The sequence below is a fragment of the Athene noctua genome, chromosome 23, assembly GCF_965140245.1.
Source record: "Athene noctua chromosome 23, bAthNoc1.hap1.1, whole genome shotgun sequence".
Lineage (NCBI taxonomy): Eukaryota > Metazoa > Chordata > Aves > Strigiformes > Strigidae > Athene > Athene noctua.
In genome coordinates this window covers 1,296,910-1,317,765 of record NC_134059.1, presented here as the reverse complement: position 1 = coordinate 1,317,765, position 20,856 = coordinate 1,296,910, and the positions used below count along the sequence as shown (strand labels likewise).

Below are 20,856 nucleotides of genomic sequence, written 5' to 3'. Positions count from 1 at the left end.
TCCTGGGTGTGACTCTGCTTAGCACAGGCAGATGCAACCCCTACGCAGTAGGAAGGCAAGTATTTAATTGCCCTCCGCTGACTTGGGCAGCGGCCCCTGAAGAGCAAGGCTGAGCCCACAGCTTTTAGGAAATGTGACTGGGGCTCTCCTGCCCTCTTCAGTTGGCTGATGGGGTCCCCGGGGTCAAAGAAACGACAATTCTGTGCTCGGAAGGTGAGTTCCAGCACCGTGGCAGAAGCAGCGGTGGTAACTGACTGGGAAGAGAAAGTAGCCTTTCTGGGGAATTGGGCTCTGTTTAAAAACACACCCTGTCCTGTCTTGTCCTTCTTAGTTACATTCTATTTGTTTATGGCAGATCTCGAAGAGTGGAAGAATCCTACCTGAGAAGGAATGCCAGCTGAATACTATAGAGGAGGAACACCTGAGATACACACGGGAGGGCCTGGCTGGCACCGTGTTTCGTAAGGCCCTTGGCATAGAGGTATGCATTGACCAGGACACAGGAACCTGGCTGCAATTAGCAGAGTAATTTAATCCTCAGCTCACACGTTCAGTGAATTTGGCTGAGTAGCTAATCTGAAAGAAAAGAAGAAAGACAGATGACTGAGCAAGGGAGGATGAGAGACAGAGCTGTCTGTCTGCAGAAGGGTCGTCAGCCCAGTGTGGGGCTTTTGAAAAGAAAAGGGAGGGAGGGGCAGCAGCCAGAGCAAGGAAGTGTCAGATGCACTCAGATTTAAGAGACCTTCAGCCAAGCCAAGAATCAGGAGATACGGAGAAACAGGCAGATGATTGAATTTAGGAGGATCAGCAGCTGGAGAGGACTGCAGGGAAATGAGTCAGAGGTGGGAACAAGTCTTGTCCCTTGTCTCTCTCCTTCTCCCCGTGATTTCCTTTCCTTCCTTAACCAGGCGTCCCAGTGTCACAGCTGTCCAGTGAAAGACAGCTGGCAGGCAAGCTCAGACGTTGCTGTTAGAGCTGGCAGGCCGACGTTGATGTGCTTCTTTCCCACAATTTAGTACCTCAGAGACATAAATTTCTCTTCTTTTAGGCGGGACCATCCAGAAGACCGGTGGGAAATGCCAGCTTTATGCACTCCCCTCATCCACCACCCGGTCCAAGAAATCATTGTGGGCTCTTCCCTCCCCTTGGCAGAGAAGCAACTGGTCGCTCCCAACAACAGGTGAGTTTTAGCAGCCACCCCGAAGGCGCTGGCGTGAGCACACAGAGCGCAGGCGTGCACGTAGGCCTGTGAGGTCTGACTGCCCCATCCTCCATCCCCTGGGGCCGACCTCCTGTTTGCAGGGTTGTCTCATTAGAGAGAAGTCTGCAGAAGCTGATGCTGCAGGAATGGCACATCAGAACGTAGAAAAAAAAAATGTTTGTGATAAACCTGCTTTAATCCTTCCCTTTTCTCTGCCTTGTCACCCAAAGCTAGGCCGGTGTCAGTACGTTAAGTATTGTTAATGGGTGCTGCGGCTGTAGGTGCGTTCACACGCATTCTAAAATCCTGAGAGCAATGGAGGTCTTTTAGAAAACAGAGGTGAAGGGGTGAAGAAAGATGAAAGCTCATGCAGAAGGCTGTGCTTTGGAGCTCTGGCTCAGAAACCTCTTCCTCTCTGTTAACAGGCAGAGAAGGAATGTTAATATACTCTTGAAATATAAGGATACTAACGTCTAAGGTCAAAGGCCAAATATATGGTTCAGTTTTAACTGGTTCTCGATTTCAGTGATGATCATGGGTGCAGACTGCAGTGAGATTTTCAGTCCTGAATAACCTCCTCTCCAGAAAGAGGACACTTGGGCCTGTAGTTGTGTGTGGTGGTGGACATCGTCACATCAACACTGATCCAAGGAGTCTGCCTGTTCTAAGGCAGCAAGTTAACTCGGATAAACAGGTTTTTAACTTGGTATTCTGAGGGGTATACAAAGAAAAGCTGAACTAAAAAAGTCACAAAAATGCAGAGTGCAGAGCACAAAAATAGGCCTGCTTTGGTGGTGCGTTCTCTCAGTGTGCGTGTGCTGAAGGCACCAAAAGGCAGCACGTGGCTGCGTTCCTGTGAGTGTCTGTGAGCTCACGTGTTTGCTTCAAGGCTGCACTGTGAAGAGACAGTAGCAAAACCTGGATTTATGGTCAAGAGTTATTCTGGATGCTCCAGTATTTGGATGCTTAATGAAAGATGCCTAAAGGGGCCTGGCTCTTTGGAGGCAGACTAGAAAATGTAATTTCCTGAAGGTACCTGAGAATCACTCATCACTTCCAAATATCTCAATCGGTGCTGTTTTTTTTTTTTCCCCCTCATGATGCTGTTCTGCACTGGAAACTATACGCTGAGATTTTGTAGCTGTTTTCTCTATTCTGTTCTAGACTTCCAGGCGACCACATGCAGCTCCAGGGGATCTGCAGCACTCACTCCATTTCCCACCACTTCCCATCTGTGCTGCAGTGGGGGCTGTAAATACTTCAACATCTAAAAAGAAGTGCCTGGCACCTCAACTCAGTCTACAGCCTGCCAGCAGGGTGAGGCCATATTTCATTCTGAAAATAAAGTCATTTTAGGGACAGCTTTATAATACTGCTTTAGTACTGTAGTTCCCAGACCTGGTTAGTGCAGGCAACATGCCTTCCAAATGGTGATCAGCTTTTATTTAAACTCTCCTTGTTAACCTCCCCTTAATTTTCAAGACATTGACTTACTGGTCTAATGCCCAGTTCTTGATCACAGTGAGGAAAAATGTGGTGGCTTATCTTTTATAGTATAAAACCTCTGCATGCATAATTTTCTCCCTCCACATAGACTATCTGTTATGTCGAGAGGGAGGCAGCCACCTGGTTAACACCAAGAACTCAGGAATATTTCCACAGAGCCTTACAAGTTTTCACCTTCATCTACAGCTGCAAAGTAACAAAAAACCTCCTTTATTTTTTCTAGTTACCATTCCTCCTGCTAAGTCACACTGGCAGGTTCAGAGAATGAGAGCTTTTTGGAGTAGCCAGACATGATCTTGATACATACACAGTTACTTTCAGGTGAGATTTGGACTTTTTTTCTAGGAAAACATGGTGTAATTGGTTTAGTGTTAGGAGTTCCATGGGGCTGGAGGATTTCGGAATGGGGCTGTGACCGCTGCCTGGCAGACACTGGACGAATAGCTCCCTCCTGCATTTGCTCTTACTGTGATGGGCACCATCCTTTCTCCAAGAATTTGCCGGCACTTTCTGCTTCATGCTCCCTGCTGACAAAACAGCCGGATCAGTCACAGGTTATGCAGACATGACGCAGAGCTCAGACCCAGAGCACACGATGTTTGTGGAATTTATTCTCTAGAGTTGCCTTTTGCTTTTCAGGGCCCTGGGCCTCTGTTTGCATTTCATCTGAAGGAGGACTAGACCTCCACTACAAATGGGAGAGAAGCGTTTTGAACCACATCTTGTGTAATTGATGCCAAATGACGTTACTATTGGGAGACCTTGGCTGCTTTGGAACTTGCTTGCCAGCGGAGGGAGCGCAGCAGTGCCGTGGGGTTCTGTCTGCTGGGGATCAGAACTCTGCGCTACAAGCAGTACCCGGCTCACAGTGCTGTATATAGCTATGGGGGTGACGCTCCCAAGCAATCTGCCTGTTGCTTTGCAAATTAAAAGAAAGGGTTTTAGCACAGAAATCTTTTCCTGAACAAAATTGCAAGCACTCAGTTATGGAACTGTTCTAGAAGCATGTGTCTTACGAGGTGTAAAGAGCCATCAAACCATGGTTGGTTCAATACGCTCGGTCGCTGGTTTTGCATAACCTATTTAACCTGGTTACATGTTTTCACAGGAGGAAAGGAGCGAAGTAAAAGGTCCAAATGCGGTAAAATACATGACCAGTTTATCTCCCGTCGTTAACACCGGCCTGGTACCGGCACCACCTCCACCCCAGCAAAAACGTGGAAACACAGTGAGAAGTGAGGTAACCAGAGGGAGAAAATTGTGTCCCGTCAGTGTGCCCACTGAGGCAGAGCACCCTCCGAGGAAGGTAAGTTAGCTCTGTCTACATCTCTGTTTATGTACAGGTCTATAATCTTCCTTGTTGGTGTATTTGCCTAATGCTGAAAGATGTGTCGACCTAGTTTGCATAAAGATTCACTGAATTTTTGAAAGAAATAAAATTCCTAACTATTAAAATCTGTAACTGCCACCCATCTCTGTATATACTAAAACATTTGGTGTTTTTCATCAGCTGGGGGAAAAAAGGTGCTTGAACAGAAAAACCATGGGATCTCTTACTTAACACCTTCTGGTGTAGTCAGTCTGATCCTGTCTCTGACCATGTCTGAAATGCCTTGAGCGTACGAACCTTCATCTGTTACACTAGACCTCCAGCCAGTTTTAACTCCTGTGAAGGAAATGGTAGGAACCCTGGATTGGGAGGCACGATATGGGTCATGGTCCCTGCAATTTTGGGCAATTCGATGCAGTGGATTTTCAGTTTGAAATCTTTTCCTGCCCTTCTGCATATTACAAATCAGTTCCCAATTTAAGCAGCTCAAGGCCTGTCTTAAAAGACTGGCAGCCTCAAGTGTACGGCACACATACATGCTCTTTGTGTTCACCTTCTGTTAGAGTTGGAAGCTGACTGCATTTTTTGTGTATTTCCTGCTACAGAATTCTGGAGTCGTCTCCAGGTCCCTGGTACGCAGCGGCGCGCGTGTCACCGTGGCCTTGGTGGGGAAAAATCTCTGTTTACCTGGCAAGGCTGCTGGGGACAGGCAGCACTGTGGAGGGGAGAACCTGTGTATGTACAAAGGCAGACTACTGGAAGGAGATAAGGGTGCAGAGTCAAAGAATTCATATCGATTCTGGCAACGTCTTTTTTTCTTTTGGCTAAAATGTTGGTGTGGCATCAAAATGACTTCAGCTGAGCTCAGTCAAGATACATGGATCCAGGGATTTTTATACCATCTTTTATACCATCTGCCTCCAGACTAAATGTGGATCTACTGTTTCATGATTGTAAGTGAGGTTAGAATGACTTCTGCAAATTATGGTAGAAGGAACTTAGAGAACTAATTTAACAAAATACTGTAGCTTAGGTGAATTTCATATAGAGACGTGTGGTTAATAAAGTAGTAGTAGTAGTTTTAGTGGTAGCAAACTGTCCTTAAATGGGGGTTGTCTCTTTCTGACTTGCTCCATCACATCATGTTGCTTATTACTCCAGAAGGAAAAGTGCATAATGGGAGCCCAATTCCCATCTCTCTGACGTGAGTGCAATCCCATAGCACCAGTAAAAGGTGAATTGTGTTCTGGGATCCTGGGAAGAGGCGATGGCTGGGAGATTGTCACTTGTGAGGAGGAGTGATTCCACCGATGACACCCCTCATTCCAGCTCACAGACCCCCTGTGCTGGCGTTTTCAGCGGGCGTGGGAAGATGGTGCAGAGCTCCCTGCGCTCCCGCCCGTCCCCGAGGCTGTGGGAGCACCGCGGCGTGCCCGCGGATCAGCTCATGGGCTGCTGGGCTGGCTCCCCGCTGTGTCCTCTGTGCCTGCCCCTCTTGTCCCCAGCCCTGCTCACAGGCCTGCGGGAGTGACCAGTGTAAAGGGGGTACAACCCCGTCCCCCCGGCATGGAGGGGGGTGGCCGCCTCGGTGCCGTCCCGCCTGGATGCCAAGCGGTGCCCTTGCAGAGCAGCTGGAACGGCTCCAGAAGCAGCATCTTTCCGGTGCCCGGTGTTGCCTGAGCCCAGCCGCGTCCGTGCGGGCCCAGAGCCGCTGGTGCTGAGCTGTGCTCATCTGGAGCCTCGGCTGCCCCTGCCAGGGGTGTCCCACTGCGGGGGCTCTGACGTGCTGCTGCCCTGCACCCGGTGGGCACGTGCCAGGAATCCTAAACCTCCTGTGCACGATGCCCACTCCTGTAAGGCAAGGGCGGAGTTAAGTTTGTGGAGATGGGAGGCTCTGCTCTCTGTTCTGCTGTGGCTGTGAGTGCCCAAACGGAGTGGCTTGTCACAGGGGTGCCCAGCTTGGCACTCTGGGGCTGGAGAGAGACGGGGCTGTTGTGTAGGGAGGAGGTGGGGTATTACCCCACAGAAAAAAAAAATCTCCTTATTCCCTTAATTCTCATTGTCTGGGTAACTGTTTATCTGCCTAATTGGTTCTGCATCAGATACGCGTTATTTCTGTCCCTGGCATCTGTCACTTCAGTGTTTTAAAAGCACCGATCGAAAGAAAAAGAGGCGGGCAATAAAATCTGAAAGGTGAGAAGTGATGGCCATGAGGGACAGCTGGTGTGTCAGCGGTGGCAGCTCTCCTGCACCGTTTGGGTTTGTTGCCTCTCTGCTGCGCGCGCAGTGAGCTGGTGGTGGCAGTGGAATTACTGAATGTCACGGGGAAATCACTGACATCACCGTGCGCTGGTGCCTGGGGTTCCAACCGCGGCAGCTCGGCTGGGCAGGGGAGGATTCTTTAATGCGTACGCGTGGGGCCAGTCTGTACTACAGATGTGAGCAGAGCTGTCTGTGAGCTACTACAGCTTGTCAGGCTCGTGGCCTGGGACGGAATCCAGACCATGTTGGTGTGGAAATGGTAAATCTGTTGTAAGCCTCATTTGTATGAGGATTTCACGTGGGAGCTGAAGGAGGTACGGGAGCAGTGCGGTGGCAGAGTGTTCCTGCGCAGCACCCTTTGCCTGTATTGATTTAATTCATTCAGTTTGTAAGCCACTGCTTTGCTGATTAGCCATGTCAATCCACATTTATCTTACTTGGTGCTGCAATAGATTATCTTTCTCCAGTTTTCTCTGTTGCTGGCATTTTTTCTTCATGGCAACAGTTTTTTCTCCTGTAACAAGAGACTGTGTGGCATTTTCTTTCTGAGTTTGCCCAGTTCTCAGTTTTTCTAGTCCTTTCAGCGGCTGAGGGTTTTGTTTGTTGTTTTTAATGTGTTGACCACACTTGATGCATCATTCAGTAGCTTTAGTGCTTTTTGCTATGCTGTTTATGAAGAATACGATGCTTTTTTATGATAATGTGCTGTTACTCTTCCATCTGTGGTCCTAGATTCTCTCATGGCATTAAAAAGACAGAGCAAATGTACAGGCAAAAGGAGACTGATGAAGTTAACCTCTGCCTGCTTAAAAAGAACTTTATTAGTTGTGAATTCCGTCTCACAGTATGATTCTTGTATTTTAGAGTACGATGATGATATTGAAGCAGAAGAGAGACAGATTGACGATCAAATGAGTGGAACATCAGAGTCACCCTCAGGTGATGAAAAACCTGACTTGGACACTGAAAAGGAGAGTGAAACCTTATCAGAGAAGGCATTGGAGGTCTCTGACAGTGAGAAGGATGAAGATGATAAATACTCTGACAGTGACTTCTGGGACGATGAACAAGGTTAGATTTTTTCATACTGAGGCTTAAAGAAGTTGACCCGATGAATGTTTTATATTTTTTATGCACGTTTTACATTTTGCGCGTGCCCGGTACATGTTAAGGGGAAAACACATGAAAAAGCATGCAATTCCTACTGAATTGGGAAAAGATAGCTGTTTTATCTGTTATTAATTCAACCATCCGTCACTGAAATGCAGCAAAACCCACAGGCAGTGTAAGGGTGTGCCAGCTCACAGCAGACTTTGCTGAAGTGCACCGGTGCAGAAGTGGAGCTGGAGCCAGTCGGCAAATTAGCTCTAAATACTTGGGCAGATCAGCACTTAATGTCAGCGGTCACTGACGTCCGAGACCACTCACACCTTCGGAGGATAGGTGCTTTCACCTGAGAAGCCCCCGGCACACCCAGCGTGCCTCCTGGTGGTTTAGCAGTGCTGTCTTTAATGGCCCCGAGCAGCCAGAACCTCGGCGGCGTCCCCTGCCGCACTGCTGGCCCGTGCTGGCCGAGGGAGGAGATGCCGTCAGCTCGGCTCTCCCTGCTGCCTGCCTGGGATTATCTTCATCAGTAATCCCATGGAAAACTCGCAGGCAAGTTCTCATTTCTTAGATGAACAGCAGCATTCCATTCACCACGTCGTTGCCTCTTCCTTGGGGCAGTGTTTTAGTTCTTCTTAACTTTTCTCCTCTATGGCTTTGTGAGATCCTGAGCTGACTTCTGTGCCTCTTGCTTGTCATAATGTACCAGGATTTCTCCATTTCCTGCTCTTTCAAAATCAGTTACTTTACATTCCTTACATTTGACAGTCCTAGTCTCGAGTTAAACGGAAACTTTCACATTTGGATTTCTAGGTGAATTAAGCAATGGCAATATTAAGCAATACAGCTCGTTGTGAAAAGGTTGCAGCTGCAAGGAAGATCCAGTCTTTTTACAGAAAGTATAAATTCCACCAGAAATTCCAATTAGGTTTGAAACTTCCTTGCTTATAAAATCATTGCAGTGATCAAAAAGAATCTTAACTTTTGTTCTCTCGTGATAATGAGAAATAGCTTGTGATTCAGGAATAATCAGTACGATTTTCTGCTTGTTAGTGCATGGCATTATGAACTTCTCTGTGACTTTACTCAGCTGCCTCTCAAGCTCTAGCAGTGTGTGATGATCATTCTTTCTCTTTCCTATTTGTTGATTTTTGATATTTTCCCCTTTGAAATGAAATCTTACTACTTTTTTCCCCACCACTGAACAGAAGAGGTGGAGAGAAGGGATAAAAAAGATGTGGGTTTCTCCCAACGGAGTAGTAATAATAAATTCATGAAACATAAGAATTCATTGGTAATTTTGAGGGCAAGAAGAGCTTTCTGCTTGAATGAAGGACTCCCTGAAAGTAGTATAGGTGGAAATATTCCAAGCAGCGTTAGTAGCAACTACTAGTTCCATTTTTTTAGGAGACCGGTAAAGTGCCTAATAGCTCTCCACAGTGGAAGATGTTTCTGGATATTCATTATTTTAAAAGTTTTTCTTTAATTCAACACCATTTTTTTTAGCTATGCGTTTAGCTATGCGTTTTTGCACATCCTTAAGCAGGTCTTTTCCATTCTTTCTATTTACAAATTCTCCAAGACAACATGACCCCATTTCACTGTTGTTGGCTTCAGCTTTCATCTGCGTGTGTCCTGAAATTCCACATGCTCTGTACATTTATTGTGCTTTGAGGTCATCTGCCGAGCCTTGGGCCTGTAATTTTTTCAAAGAAATACTCGCTTAAGCTTAAGTATGTGTCTTAGTGTTGGTAGACCAAGATTTTGGATAGCAAGCTTTTGGGCATGGATGCTACGTTTCTGTGTTTCAGCAATCAGTACACTAATCCTCTTGTAAGCTATGAGTGCTGCTTTGGCAGAAATAACGCGCTAATAGCAATGGGATCTGGATCTTTATGAGTGCGTGTTGTGGACAGATTTTGTCTCATCTTAGTTCAGCATATGATGACGCTTGTTCAAGAGTGTCTGAACCCGTTGGGCCCCTTGGGTCAGTTCAGCCAGCATACAGAGTCCAGAATAAAATCCAGATAACTGAGGTGCCACAGATGTGACTTTTGCATACAATATTATGAGTCGGACATAAATAAAGAGCGTGTAAGAGGGACCTTGGCATTCAAATCCCTGTGGACCATAAGCCTGTGAATGAACTGGGGAGAATCGCTGACGGTTCCCCTGGTGCAGTGTGTAATCTGCACGTTGGAGTGGTTCTGTCTGTTTGTACTCTCGTCAGTGTCTGGGAGCGGTGGTGTTTTCTGGGACTGTGAACACACCTCCTGTCACAACAGAGGCGCGAGTCCGGGGCAGGCTGGAGGTGCCAGAGTCATTGCCAGGTGGTGGCTGCCCAGTCATTTGTGCCTCACGCCTTTTGCTTTTTAATGGCTTCTCTTTCCGGCTTCCTCTTTTGTAACTTTGTGATAGTTCTTGAAGATTGCAGTCCAGTCCAGGTGGAAACAGCAACGGCACCTGGATGTGGTCGTCACGTGTATTCTGAACCTGATGACTCCTGTCCAGATGTGGAAGAAGAGGTCCTAGAAAGTGGGGAGTATGATGCCAGTGAAGGTGAGGTTGGCTGTTGAGCAGGGATGAGATCTGATTCATCTGAAGTCTTTTTATAGAAGTGCTTGCCCTTTCCCTTTCCTTGCTAGTCTATCAAACCCTATGTCTGCTCTTTTCTCTCCTAACTTGTACAAAATTGGGTGGTGACTAGCTGGCTTCTGCAGTCATGTGTAGTTAACCTGTATTACAGTAAACAACTGCTTTGTTGGCAGCTGTAATGGTCCTAGGAAAAGAATCCAGGCCATGAAAAACTGGGTGCCAGTCAAGAAAAGAGCTGTGGAAAGCAGGAGTCTAGCGAGTTTCCCTTTGCTTCCAGGTAGCGCAGGGGCTCCTGGGGAGGTGAATGTCCAGGACAGGCAGGGTGGGACTGACAGATGGAGGGCAGCTGAGCTGCAGCCTCCATCTCCGTGCTGCGCCCCGTTTGTCTCCCAAGCTCATCTCCCGGTGAGCAGTTGGCCTAATTGGCAGTGAGGAACCTTCAGCTTGGTCTTGGTTCCCTCCAAGAACGTTTCTGGTCCCTGCAGCCTGAGCCATTCATTGCTGGGAGCGTGGTCTGCCCGACAGAAGAGCCTTGCCTGTCACCCGGGGGGTGTTCCAGCCAGCCATCCTGCCGCGGCCATCAGCCGTACCGGAAGGTCACCTTAAGCTTCCGCTCCCCAGCGGCAGTGAGTCTGAAAAGCGAAGAAACCCACAGGTTAAAACTGACTTCAGTCTGCACTGCTGCTCTTCCATTTCCTTCTGCCATCCTCTAAGGCTCTAAGAGCTGGCAGGAACAGGCCAACTCTACTGTTTTTAAATTGCAAGTTGCGCACGGTCTTGTACGTTGACACATTAATCCCGGGTGTTGCAAGTTTGTTTTTCTGGTCAGCTGGGAGCCTTTTGACCTCCTTCCTCTATGTAGCCTAAGAGCACAGTCTTGTAAGGTGAGTTGTCTTTCATCTGGAGAGTGTATGCAGGAGGCTGGAGGTTCCTTCTTGTCTCTGGTCTGTCAGCAATTGTCTTTTTCCTCAGTAATTCTTTGTCAGGTGAAACTCCTTCTGCCTCAGTCCCATCAGCTGACTGCAGACAAGAGTCGGTACCATTTAGTTTCAAAGCCTGGTGGTCTTCATGTGTTGGTCTTCACACGGATCCGTGTTTCTGATGCAGAGAGCAGGGTAGCGAAGATGTAGTTCCTGGGCAGCCCGACTTCTGTGGCAGTTGTCCCTCTGGATCGGGGTTGAAACCTGTTTGCTTCCCGGGGGGCAGGTGGTCTTTGGAAAGACCCGAATCTCCTAGTTGTTACCTTCTCAGGTGCCACGGTGCCTCATCTGGAATACTTTAATGCTGAAACAACCTCACGGTTCCTGTTATCATTCTGCCCAAGGCAAGACCTCACTTTACAGAAGGGAATACGTTGTAATCAGCAGCCAGAGTAAATAAACTGCTCTTTCTGCTAACGAAGCAGGTAAACAGGCAGACTATGCCATGCACCACACAGCATTTGGTTTCTTTCAGGCAAAGTGAACAAAGCATCTATTTTGCAGGGACCAGCAAAATCCATTACATTAGACTCAGTCCTGTATAAGCAGCTGGACAGGTTGGACACTGTACTTTTGTGGAGAGAGGAATATTTACTCTGAGCTGGGATGACAGTTTGGGATGTTTTCATTTTGTACCAAAACTTCCCTTAGAAAGTTTTAAAATGATTTCATGTTACTGATGTTGGTAGTAGACCTGAGCTCTCCCAGATTCAGGAGGTAGGGTTTTCAGTGTGAGTGGTGTAAAAGTATGGTAGTGATTGATAACTGCCTTTTTATATATATGTAGATATATATATATATATATAATATGTATAAAAGAAGAAAAAAATTAAAATATAAGGTACAGAAAGCTAGTAGTGAACATAAGCAACAAACCTGGTGCAAGATGCGTCTTGGACGAAGGCATGATTTCTTGTATTGCAAAATGTAGAGTTTTTAATTATAATTTTGAAGTGTGGTCCAGTGTTTAGCGATGTGGGGTCTGGTGGGAGGAAGCAACCTGCTGAGCTCTCTCCTCTCCTTCCCCATCCTCCCTTCTCTTTCTGGAAACTGTCTTCCCAGCCTGTCCTGCCTGCTCCTGGTTCCTGCACTGTCTGCAGCCACCTGGGCTCCTTGTGCACCTTCCAGTTCCCTCTGCGGAGACCTGGGAGCGAGTCGGGCCCGGCTCTGAAGGGCAGGAAGGGAGGGGTGGGCGCGGGGAGCAGCGGGGCCAGGGGGAGGGTTGTGGCAAGCCGGACACGAGCTCCACTCGGCTGGCAGAGATGGGCCAGGCAAATAGCGTCCTCGAGGCCTGGAGCCTTCTCTGTCTGCCGTCCAGAAAGGGGCTCTGGTTGCACAGTGGGTTGCGCCAGCAAGCAGCAGAAAGCAGTAACTGTGGGGTGCAGCAGCAGTGCAGGAGGGTAAAACAAGTCAAAAGGAGTGGGAGATGATTTGGGGCAAGACAGCCTTTGCACAGTTTGGGAAAGGTAGCTTGGGAAAGACATTGCTCTTGTTCCTTGTGGTGGCACAAAACTTCTCTTTTCTTCAAGAACCGGAACGTGCCGTGTTTGTACAGAGCACTGGTGCAGCAGCACAGGCTGCCGGGGGGGCTGCCTCGGGACAGACCCCACAGCACAGAATTCAGTGAGGGCACTGCCGTGAAATTCCCAGCGGGCAGGAATCGACCTTGTGTTATTCCCCTGATGTAATTACAGAATCCATGGGAAGCAATTACACAAAGAGCTGAGTATTCTTTTTCCTGTGTGTGCGTATTTTACGTGAGCAATTTCCCACCTATTTCTTAACTTTTGAACATTACTGCCAAGCTTATAGCTACTTCGTAGACACACCTGGGCTCCCTGCTAGGCAGGTGAGGGAAGGAGGGAGAGTACAGAGGGCAAGCAGAGCTGTCAGAGTTGAAAGATGGTCGGGCATCGGCATTTTGGCTTAAATTGGTTATGCCAGATGCCCGAACAGCAGCACTAGAAACGTAGTCAGAGCAAAGGTGCATGATGAGAAGCAGCAGAGCCAGCTGTCGTCTTGTCACCATGCCAATGTCCCCTCATTGCTTGGGAGAGATAGCATCTTTAACAATAGCCCTGTAAACAGCCTTAACACTAACACAATTCTCAGTAAAACTGTTGTTTTGTTTATATTTAATAGCACCAGACGGAACTTTTGTGGCAGAAGGAAGAAGAACACTTGATGTGCAGGAAGCATCAGAAAAAGCGGGACGAGAAAGGACGATGCTAGGGGAGACAAAAGCAATTGAGGAGGCACATTTTGTTGAAGAGGAAGAAGTTTTCACCAAAGAGGCAGGAGAAGAAGCGGAACGGTTGGGAGACTTGCTGCCCGAGGACGAAGCAGTGGCTGTGCTGCAGGCAGAGGGTCAGCCTGTGGTAGAGGAATCTGCACCTGAAGAGAGTGCCATGGCAGAGGGAGATCCCAAAGGACAGGGGATAGGGAAAGGAAGGGCCTTTGGCATTGAGATGACACCTGGGGAACAGGGAGTTCTGGTGGAGGGGATGGAGAGCGAGGCAGAACTCGAGGAGCGGGGAACTGGGGAAGAGGAGGTGCCAGGAGCAGGGGAATTGCTTGACGAGGAGGAAAGCAGAATGCAGCCCGAGGGACGGGGTGGGGCTGAGGAATCGTCTGAGAGTGATGAGGAGGAATCAGAAGAAGAGGAGTCTGACGGAGAGGAGGACATGGAGGAGGGAGATACTTCAGGGGAGGACGACATGGCAAGTGATATGTCTGAGGGGGAGGAGGACGGGGATGCGGGAGAATTTGAAGGGACAGATGTGAGGATTCCTTTTTCTGAAGAAGAGGAGGAGATGGACGAGGTAGGATTTGAAGGGGAAGATGTGCTTGGTGCTCTGTTTGGGGGAGAGGAGGACGGGGATGAGGGAGAATTTGAAGGGATGGATGTAGCGAGTCCTTTTTAGGAAGAAGAGGAGGACATGGACGAGGGAGGATTGGAAGGGAAAGATGTGTTGGTGCTCTGTCTGAGGGAGAGGAGCACCTGGAGAAGATGTATTTTGCACGGTAGGACGATGCGGGGGTGGCCAGAGCAGAGTCAGGAGGTGGAGGCGAGGCCATGGGTGGAGCAGCGGGGTCAAGGGAGCTTGGCAGGGAGGGATCACTGGGGAGCAGAGGTGGCCTGGGGCGGGGACGGTTGCTGGGGTTAGAACCGGGGGTCGACAGGGCACAGGGAGGGTGATGGGAGCAGCGGGGGGAGATAGAGCGGGGCCGGGGTGGCAGCTGAGGGAGGGGCTCTAGGGGTCTGGGGGGACGGGGAAGGGGCAACCGATGGAGCTTGCGGGCGAGGGGCCAGCCAGGAGGGGTGTGAGGGGAGGGGCCGAGGACCAGGGCGAGGCGGGGGGCAGGGGGGCACAGCACATCTTTTGTTCCCACGTCCTTTGGAGAGCAGCTGAAGGCAGAAACATCCCTGAGCTCAGAGCCGAGGTGGAGAGGGTCTGCAGGAGCCAAGGAGCTGTGCCCGGGCACCCAGCAACACCTGACAGCTCCTGGGATGGGGCTGTGGGGGCCAGGACAGGCTGCAGGAGGGGACAGAGCAGGCGGGGTGAAAGCTGAGGGGGAGCAGCCAGAACTCTGTGACAACAGGGGAGAGGGGGGGTAGCGCAGGGAGAGCTGCTGAGGACACGAGCAGAGGAAGGACAGTCCCTTCGGAGGCGACCCAGACGCCCTGGGAGCTGCTGTCGGGGCCAGAGGAGCAGCAGCCCCGTGAGGTGAGTCCTGCGTGGGTCGGCCCCTGACCTGCGCCCGGTCGAGTCCCCAGGCTGGTCCCTGCAGGAGCAGCGGGTGCAGCACTTGGTCCCATTCCTTACGCTTCCCTTAAGTATCTGCTGCTGGCCGCTGGCGTAGGGGATGGTAAATCCTTTTGGGTGGCCGCTTCTGCCCCCTTCCCTGTTCCTGAAATCTCCTTGCAAATCCCTTAGTTCTGGTGCTAAGCTGGGGCCCCTCAGCCCCTTGCGGAGCAGCTCCCGCCACCCAGCAGTGCAGCCCCAGGTCAAGGGCAGCACCGGCTCCTCTGCTTGCTCTGGCAGCTGCTCCTAGTAAATCTCTTACAGTGGTGTATCAGTAGCTCGAAGCTTAGCGTGTTTTTTGTAAAGCTAATGTTTTTCTCGTTGGTTTGTAGGATGATAGAAGCCCAGATGCAGTTGTCTGCCCTCAGTGCAGGCCCAGGATGGGGAAGAAACTGTCCTCTAAGCTTCTGCTGCTGCTTCAGTGCTCAGTCCTGCAACATTTACACAAAATGCTGCATATTTGTGCCGGTCAGGAGCAGCTTCTCGGTGTGGAGCAGACAACTGAAATGAGCCAACCCAGGAACCATCACTCCCTCGTGCTCATGAAGACCATAATTGCAAGGATTATTCCACAGCTGTCAGGCTCGCTTTCCTAAAACACAGAAATATTGGACCGGCTGAACCTTCCTTCCTTCCCTGGGCACCACGTGCTTCTGCCGTCTGTTGGGTGTGGGGCTGAGGGGAGATGTGCTGTGTGTGTTTGTGGTGGTGTTGACGTTCGTGTCCATCCATGCCTGTGTGCTGTGTTGTTCTGTCCGTCATCTGCGTCTCGCCTGCTGAGAGCCGGGGCTGTGTCTTCGCTGCAGCGCAGGGCAGCTCAGCAGAGCTGGGGGACGGCCGGTCCCGGGGGCGGCGGTGGCCTTGCCCAGGGGTCTTTAGGCTGGGGGCTGCCTCCACCCCACGCTGCAGGCAAGCGACCCTCGGGCGTGTGCGGGAGGGCTGTGCTCTCCTCGGGGACCCGGGCGTGTCGCTGGCCACACTCCAGGGCCTTCCCGGGACTTGGAAACATTGAGAGCTGTTAAATCCGAACCACTCCAGCTCCCGTTTATAAATGGTTCAAGCCCGGCCTTTTGCTTCTGCTGGGCTCAGGCAGGAGTAGCTCCCCGGGCCCACAGAGTCCGTGCGGGCTCTGCAGGAGGGGTGGTCAGAGCAGAGCGGTCCCAGCCCAGTGCTGGCTGCAGATCTCTGCTGCCGGAGCCCCCCCAGCTCTCGCGCAGCCCCGGGGGCTCCCCGAGACCCCGCCAGCCCCCGGCGCCTGGCAGGTGTTGCTGGGTGGCTGCAGGATGCTCTGCCCCGGCACGGCAGGGCCGTCACGGTGTGTGCAGGCTGGGAAACGGGGCTGAAACGAGCGGGATTTGGGGTGGATTTGACACTAAATCACTGAGGATCAGTCTACCTGGGAGAGGACCTTCAATCAAGTAATCGATGTTTGTTCCCTCCTGTGCTAAAGGCAGTTGCATTTGTTTTCAGTCTGGAGTTGATCTCTGCTTTCTAACGGAATATTTGTGCTGCTGAAGCCGTGTCACGCAGATCCCCTGCAAAGCAAATGCCTCTGGCTTGTGGGCATGACTGTGCCGAAGCCGCTGGCCAGCGCACGTAGGCGATGCAGTTCAGGGGCCACGGGTGACCAGTGGCGGAGGGGGGAGCACAGGGCTCTCCTTGGCAGGGGGTCCCCGGGAGTGTCAGGATTAAACCTGAAGCTGCGCTTGGGCAGGTCCCGAGCCACACTGCCTCATCTGAGCGGCTTCACTGAGCGCAGAGAGAAGACGCTCGAGGTGGGATGGGTGATTTGCCCGGCACGGGCCAGAGCTGGAGCCGTCTGCACGGCCTCTCCACGCACGCTCAGACAGTCCTCTCACTCTGCAAACCGGGAGCGGGGTCCCGGCTCCAGCCAGGCTCCGTGCCGTGCCCGGGAGCCGCAGCCCCCCAGGAGCCCCGAGCGGCCCCGTCCCGTGTCCCCGGGGCGGCGGCTGAGCCTCGGCCCTTCCCTCCCAGGGCCCAGGGCTCTTTCCTTGGGGGTAGAAGCACCTTTAGAGAACCCCGGCGCTGGGAGCGGGCTGGAGGGGCGGGTGGGTTGGCAGCGGCAGCAGACAGCTTCACTAGTGCCGCTCGGCCTTGGGGGAGAGAAGGCGAGTGGGGAACCACGAGGCAGCCGATCTGCCGAGGCGCTCGGGCGGCAGGACACCTGGAGCACCGGGCAAGGCCCAGAGGAACGGCACAGTAGTGGTTGGAGGGAACTGGAAAGCTGACAATTCCTTATTTAAAGCACTTATAAATGGCACTTGTGCATAGGAATTTAGCAATTAGGGAATAGAATCCTTGGCTTAGGAACGTGTCGACTCATACAAGTTCTTGCATTGTTCTAAAAATCACACTTTGAATACTCTGGTTTTATAGAGAGAGAGAGGGAAAAAAAAAAAAAGATCAAATTTCCCAAGAACACTCCACAATTTCTGAGCTCATACTGTATTGGTGAAAGAATCTGTTTTCTCTCGTGCTTCCTTCTGACAGCCACATTTACAGGATGGGTACAGGCGGAAACCACCCATACTCCATCCCGAGAGCTCACCCCCCTGCCATACCAGACAGTTTCCCCCCGCTCACGGATTCACCTTTTTCCTCACTTTTTGACACGCTGGCAATGCCACGGGCAGCTGCTTGGCACAGCGCAGCTGCAGGGTGACGAGAGCCCGACTTGTGCCTGGGACACTGCGCTGTTCACGTCTGGCTCCTGTAAGGCAACTGATTTCTAAACTGGTCGGAGGACTGGAACCAGACACGGAATTGAGCTGAATTTGGCAATTTCTGCTTCAGAGCCCTGCTGTGCTACTGGTGGTGTGGCTATCGAAGACGTACCAGCTGTGTGCTTTCAAAACAGGGGCATGCCTGTAGACTGAGCAGGTGGAGTTCTGGTAAGATGCAAACCCATTCAAATGGATGATTTTACGGTTTTGAAAATGCTACTCATGGTAATTTTTGCTCTCCTAACATTGCTAGTTAGTAATTAACTTCAAAGTGAAGAAAGGTAGGTGGCACTTAGGAAAAACAAGATGTGCGCACAAAAAACCAAGGGGGGCGGGGGCTAATATTCCACTGAATATCTGTGAGAAAAGCAAACTGTCCAGCAGTGTTGCAAAACTCATTGTTGGCTCACCACAAAGGCTTTTTTTTGCTCCCTCAACTGTCGGGTATTCTCAGTAGCTTGTCCCTGGATGCTGCTGATGGTGCTGCGGACGCTCGCAGGGCTGAAAGCGCACCCCAGGACATTCAGCACAGGCTAAACAGATGCCTCTTGCCCTGCCGTGGGGAGGCACAGGGGGGCTCGCGGGCGGGGGGCTCGCAGCAGCGTTTTGTGGGCTCGGTGGTAAAAATGGAGTGTGACTGACCCGATTTTCACAGTGAACTGCTTTGTTTTGATGGACACAGTAGTCCCTAGTAAAATGCCACAGCAGAGTCTGGGCAAGCAGTTTTCTCAGCAATATTTAAAAACACTCTGAGTAATACTATAACTTGCTCTGAGTAAGTTGCGCAGCAGTTTTCTATAAGCAAGTAAGTAAATAAGTCCCCAGACAAGTCATCATTTCTCTGTATCACCAGAAGCCCAGGGGGTACCAGCGCCCAGGGCCAGCTGGCCCTGGATGGCCCCTCACGAGGGGAACAGGCCATGCCCACAGGAGCCTCAGGGCTCAGGGCAGCCCCAGCACCACGACACAGGAGTCCTGGTTGCCACATGGTCCCCTGAGCCCGCTGGGACCCTCAGGCAGGGCTCTCACAGCAGCCCCCAGCCCTGTCCAGCCACCCCCCAGCCCAGCAGCTGCAGCTTTGGAGAGTGGACAGCCCCACTGTGTCACCGCAGTCGGGAACAAACCTCTCAACACCAGCGCAGCGTTCAGAAGCAGGCATTCCTTTATTCGGCGCTGGGTGCGGGGTGGGTCACGCACACACTGAAACAAAAGGTCATCCTTGATGTACCTTAAAGACATGAATGTTCATCCGGTTTTGGAGAAGTCTCCACCTTTTTGCCTATCTGCTGCGTTTCCATAATGCTGGCGTTGCAAACCTACACTACGCGTGCGCGGGGATCTCGGGTGGTCGTTTGGGGAGCTACCCCCCTACTCCTTTTCCCTTTTATGGTCACGAGTCTTTTGGGGACGATTTCTTCTCCTTGGATGTTTCCCAGCTCTGTTGTCTGGCCGAGCTGTTCTTTCTTACGCGCCTTGTTTCAGCAGCTCTGCCAGGATGTGTGTCAAGCTGAGGATATCTTCTCTGTAGACTTGAGTCGCTCAGGCCTCCTTGCTCCATACAAAGTTCGACGTTGTTTGGTAAAACATTTTCTCAACCACTGCAACCCTTTGGGAAGGAGCTCCTGAAAACCTTCCCCTGCTGGAGAGCTGCAGGAGCGTGGGGAACAAGCTGCACAGCTCAGAGCTGACAGCCGCGGTGCAGCAGCCCTCCATCACGCTTGCCGCCTGTTGCCCTCAGCTGGGAAAAAAAGATGCTCTTGCCAGAGCGTCTCCTCTCCAACGTGCCCCTGCCCCAGGGCCGTGGCTGCGGGGGAGAGGCCGCACTGTGACGTCACAGAGCCCTGCGGTGCCACGCCGGGGTGTGCAGTGCTGTGCCCGGGCACCACATCAGACGTGCCAGCAGCGGCAGCAGCGGTAGCAGCGGCAGTGACGTGGTGCGGGTGCAGGTGCAGGTGAAGGGGACCATGACTCCCACGCTCATCCTCCTCCTGCTTCTGGTGGCCCTGCGAGCCCAGGGGGCCGGGGCCGCTCCGTGGCGAGCGCGGGCATTAGGTAGGTGGGCAGGTGAGGGCCAGCGCCCAGCCCTGGCAGCGTGGGGCAGCACCCACTGCACCTCGGGCTGACAGCGCGGCTGGGGTGGTGGCGGGGCAGAGCCGGGAGAGCCGCGGGGCCGGGCTGGGCTGGGCCAGCTGTGTCCAGCTCCACGGGCAGCGGGAGGCAGAGCCCAGGTCGCCATGGGACACACAGCCCCAGCCCACAGCCCGGGGCACAGACGGGGCAGCACTGGGGCAGCCTCTGGGCTCTTCTCCACCAGACACGGGAACAATAACGTTTTCACGGGGGCGCCTTTTCCACCCAGAAACCACGTGCCAGGGAGAAATCCCCAGGGGCCGTACGTTTGTCCGTCCGGTGCTTGAGGGCTCTTGCACAGGGCCTGGAAACCGTATTTTGAAAGCCTCCGGGTGCAGGTCCCAGGTCACTCCGGCCCCTCTGCACCTCTGAAAATCTCCCCCCATGTCTGGGCCCCAGGGCATTACCTGACCCCTGCAGTCGCTGCAGGTCACTGGGAAAGGAGCTCACAACCTCTAATGGGAACGTGCTTGCTTACAGCTGTGCCCGAAGCCAGTGGCCACTCGACGGCTCAGCCGGCTCTAGTCAGGGAGGATCAGGGCCATCCCACAGTTACGTCCCTTGAATGAGTGAGCACTCGGGTTTTAATACTCCGTTTGTGTGAAATTTCACTTAACACTCTCTCGGCCCACGCTCAGCCGTGCGGAAGAGGAGCAGAGAGGGACTGGATGCTGTGAGCACTCTGCCTTGCCAAGGAGCTCAGAGCTGGTGTGCACTCCAGGGGGTCCTTGCTCCCAACGCCTCTGTGCATGTTTGGTTTTCCATCCGCCTGCTCCAGGCACCCAGTACCTGTCTGCACAGCGCTCCTGATGGAGGGGGGAGACGAGTGCCACGGAGCACTCCCGTGTGGGAACTGCCTTCGCGGCCGTTCAGCCCTGCAGAGGTGTATAGAAATAGGTCCTGGGAGCTTCTCTGTTCTGTCTGTTCACAGAGGTGTCTGGAGGCGATGGCTCTGCAGCTTCCCAGCTGCGATCCAGGGGAGAAGCTCAGGGAGATCGCACGGGTACGTCATGGCTTTGAACTTCCTTGGAGAGCCGCCGGCTCAAAGCCCCGATGTGAGCGAGGCGTCTCTGGTGGCTGTGAGAACGTGGGCCTGCACTGTGTGTGCAGTGTCCGTGCGTGATCCACTTGTATGTTCTGCTGCTCGGTCATGACGGTGCCTGATGGGAATTCTTGTGGGTGTTTGGTTGCAGATGTG

General features: G+C 51.9%; 1 protein-coding gene and 1 long non-coding RNA gene across 2 annotated transcripts; both read left to right on the top strand.

The window, feature by feature from the left end:
- The first annotated feature begins 365 nt into the window (after nt 1–365).
- Nucleotides 366–3,947, top strand: LOC141969428 (uncharacterized). The gene is made up of 5 exons (XR_012635049.1): nt 366–481; nt 1,049–1,180; nt 2,366–2,518; nt 2,931–3,028; nt 3,816–3,947. It is a non-coding gene; the product is annotated as an uncharacterized LOC141969428 (long non-coding RNA).
- A 2,494-nt stretch (nt 3,948–6,441) lies between these two features.
- Nucleotides 6,442–13,902, top strand: LOC141969728 (uncharacterized). Its single transcript, XM_074925806.1, has 3 exons — nt 6,442–6,445; nt 7,164–7,370; nt 13,121–13,902. The coding sequence occupies exons 1-3, from the start codon at nt 6,442–6,444 to the stop codon at nt 13,900–13,902; spliced, it is 993 nt and encodes a 330-aa protein (XP_074781907.1).
- The last annotated feature ends 6,954 nt before the right edge of the window (nt 13,903–20,856 follow it).

Bases quoted from the DNA above. Each gene is read 5' to 3' on its own strand.
- LOC141969728 (XM_074925806.1), top strand. The intron at 7,371-13,120 runs GTTAGATTTTTT...TATATTTAATAG, and splicing joins CTTCTGGGACGATGAACAAG to CACCAGACGGAACTTTTGTG.